Genomic DNA, 766 nt, shown 5'->3' with positions numbered 1-766 from the left:
TAGTATATAGTGATCATTTACATATCATTACTTTCTAACAAAGCCTTTATTAACCTTTATTAATAAATTAAATTAATTTTGTGTGATTTATACATAGAAATCAACTGCAGTAAATACTTCAGAAGAGTTCTTTATGTATTATTTAAAGACAGATGTCACACATACTCTTTCACTTTAACTGGCTGCTCGTCTTTCTTTTGCATATTTTTAATAAAACGGTCTGCATGTGTCACAGCTATGGGAAATATCTGAAACATATTTAGAAATAAATGTTAGCTACATATGTGTCAGAGAGAGCAACAAGACTATAATAAAATGCATTGGGCTTTGCCTCATCTCCATTTGAACCTCTAAACCACTGACTGAATGTACTGTTCTGCAAAGAAGTAGAGATTATTGGGACTAGACGACAAAGCATGATACAGTTCATATTATGGGCCTTCACTGTACCTCCTTCAGTCGACCACTTGTGAAATACGGGGAGAGTGTACTACGCATTCTCTTCCATCTGTCATCTTTAACCATAATTATGCCATCAGCAAAGGGGCCAGCAAGACCTGTAGTTCTTTTCTGTATAAATTACAAAATGGTGATCTTTACTGCATCTTTAGCGGTCTCTGAATTGCCATAATAACACTTTCCTTGTTCAAAACTGTGTTTGGGTTTTGGTGAGCTTACCCTTCTGTTAGTGAAGGTTGAATAACATTCTTTCACCATAATCGCTTTGATCATTTCCAGGTCAGTAACCATTAATATTGGGAGCCTT

At 35.2% G+C, this 766-nt stretch overlaps 1 protein-coding gene across 1 annotated transcript; it reads right to left on the bottom strand.

The window, feature by feature from the left end:
• Nucleotides 1-15: 15 nt before the first annotated feature.
• Nucleotides 16-757, bottom strand: LOC107579977 (cytochrome P450 3A40-like). The gene is made up of 3 exons (XM_016265747.1): nucleotides 679-757; nucleotides 451-570; nucleotides 16-248 (listed from the first exon to the last, which is right to left on the bottom strand). The coding sequence occupies exons 1-3, from the start codon at nucleotides 748-750 to the stop codon at nucleotides 156-158; spliced, it is 285 nt and encodes a 94-aa protein (XP_016121233.1). The 5' UTR covers nucleotides 751-757; the 3' UTR covers nucleotides 16-155.
• Between the last annotated feature and the right edge of the window lie 9 nt (nucleotides 758-766).

The sequence above is a fragment of the Sinocyclocheilus grahami genome, unplaced genomic scaffold, assembly GCF_001515645.1.
Source record: "Sinocyclocheilus grahami isolate Dianchi unplaced genomic scaffold, SAMN03320097.WGS_v1.1 scaffold22715.1, whole genome shotgun sequence".
Lineage (NCBI taxonomy): Eukaryota > Metazoa > Chordata > Actinopteri > Cypriniformes > Cyprinidae > Sinocyclocheilus > Sinocyclocheilus grahami.
The sequence above is the reverse complement of the archived record's forward strand: the minus strand, read 5'-3'. Positions and strand labels throughout refer to the sequence as shown.